This window comes from Alternaria postmessia (assembly GCF_024291825.1).
Source record: "Alternaria postmessia strain BMP 2775 chromosome Unknown scaffold_538, whole genome shotgun sequence".
In the NCBI taxonomy this organism is placed as follows: domain Eukaryota; kingdom Fungi; phylum Ascomycota; class Dothideomycetes; order Pleosporales; family Pleosporaceae; genus Alternaria; species Alternaria postmessia.
Genome location: NW_026260611.1, coordinates 1 through 791, shown reverse-complemented (window position 1 = coordinate 791; position 791 = coordinate 1). Strand labels below are relative to the sequence as shown.

The window sequence follows — 791 nt, the reverse complement described above, 5'->3', positions numbered from 1 at the left end:
GATAAACAATACCAATTCTATGATAGAATAACTAGTTGACAATCTGTGTGAGAGATGAACTATTTGAGTTGACCACAACGAGTGTAATAATGAAATCCGTCCATCCTTTATACCCATTGCAATCTGTACCTGCCCTCCCTATCCTCCTTGCTTAACCTGTCTACAAAGGGAGGTCAGGGAGGACATGGTCTCCCTCTTGCCTTTGGCTTCCCTTGCTTGGCGGGAGGCCAGTGCTTGGCGGGAGGCCACATCACGTGATCAGCGCCCCGCGTTGATCATTACCTTCTGACGTGGTCGTCGGCTGGCGTTCTGTGCCGACTCCTTCATCAAGGGTGGAGTTCCTTTTGTTGCTTGTAACACTTCATCTCGGCTGGGTCGTCGACGATACTGTCCCAATGGATTGCTGGCAACGGCGTGGCCCCTTCCGCTAACCGACCATCCTCGTCGATGTCTAGTAACAACAACTGCTTTTGCAATTCGAACCGTGCCGTTTCCACCAAACCGTGGATCATCGACCGCAAACCGGGCATCGTGAAGCGGATATGGCCGTACAACAACGTGTCGCCCACCCATTCCATTACGCCGTCCGCGTTGGTGTTGAACCGAATCTTCATGCCATACGTCCGCAATCGCAACAACCAATCCATCGGGCTGGGCATGCCGCCGTAGCTGGTCAACGTCATGAAACGATTGGCGCTTTCCTTGACCAGTTCAAAATGGCTTACGGCCAACTCATCGGCGTCCTGGTCGGAGAAACCCTCCTTCTCCATGATCTCGGTCACGCGGTCTTG

At 52.8% G+C, this 791-nt stretch overlaps 1 protein-coding gene across 1 annotated transcript; it reads right to left on the bottom strand.

The window, feature by feature from the left end:
• Window positions 1-326: 326 nt before the first annotated feature.
• On the bottom strand, window positions 327-764 carry J4E82_011753 (uncharacterized protein; the record flags this gene model as incomplete). The annotated part of the gene is made up of 1 exon (XM_051737942.1): window positions 327-764. A coding segment is annotated over one exon (438 nt), but the record flags the coding sequence as incomplete, so codon positions are not given.
• Window positions 765-791: the final 27 nt, after the last annotated feature.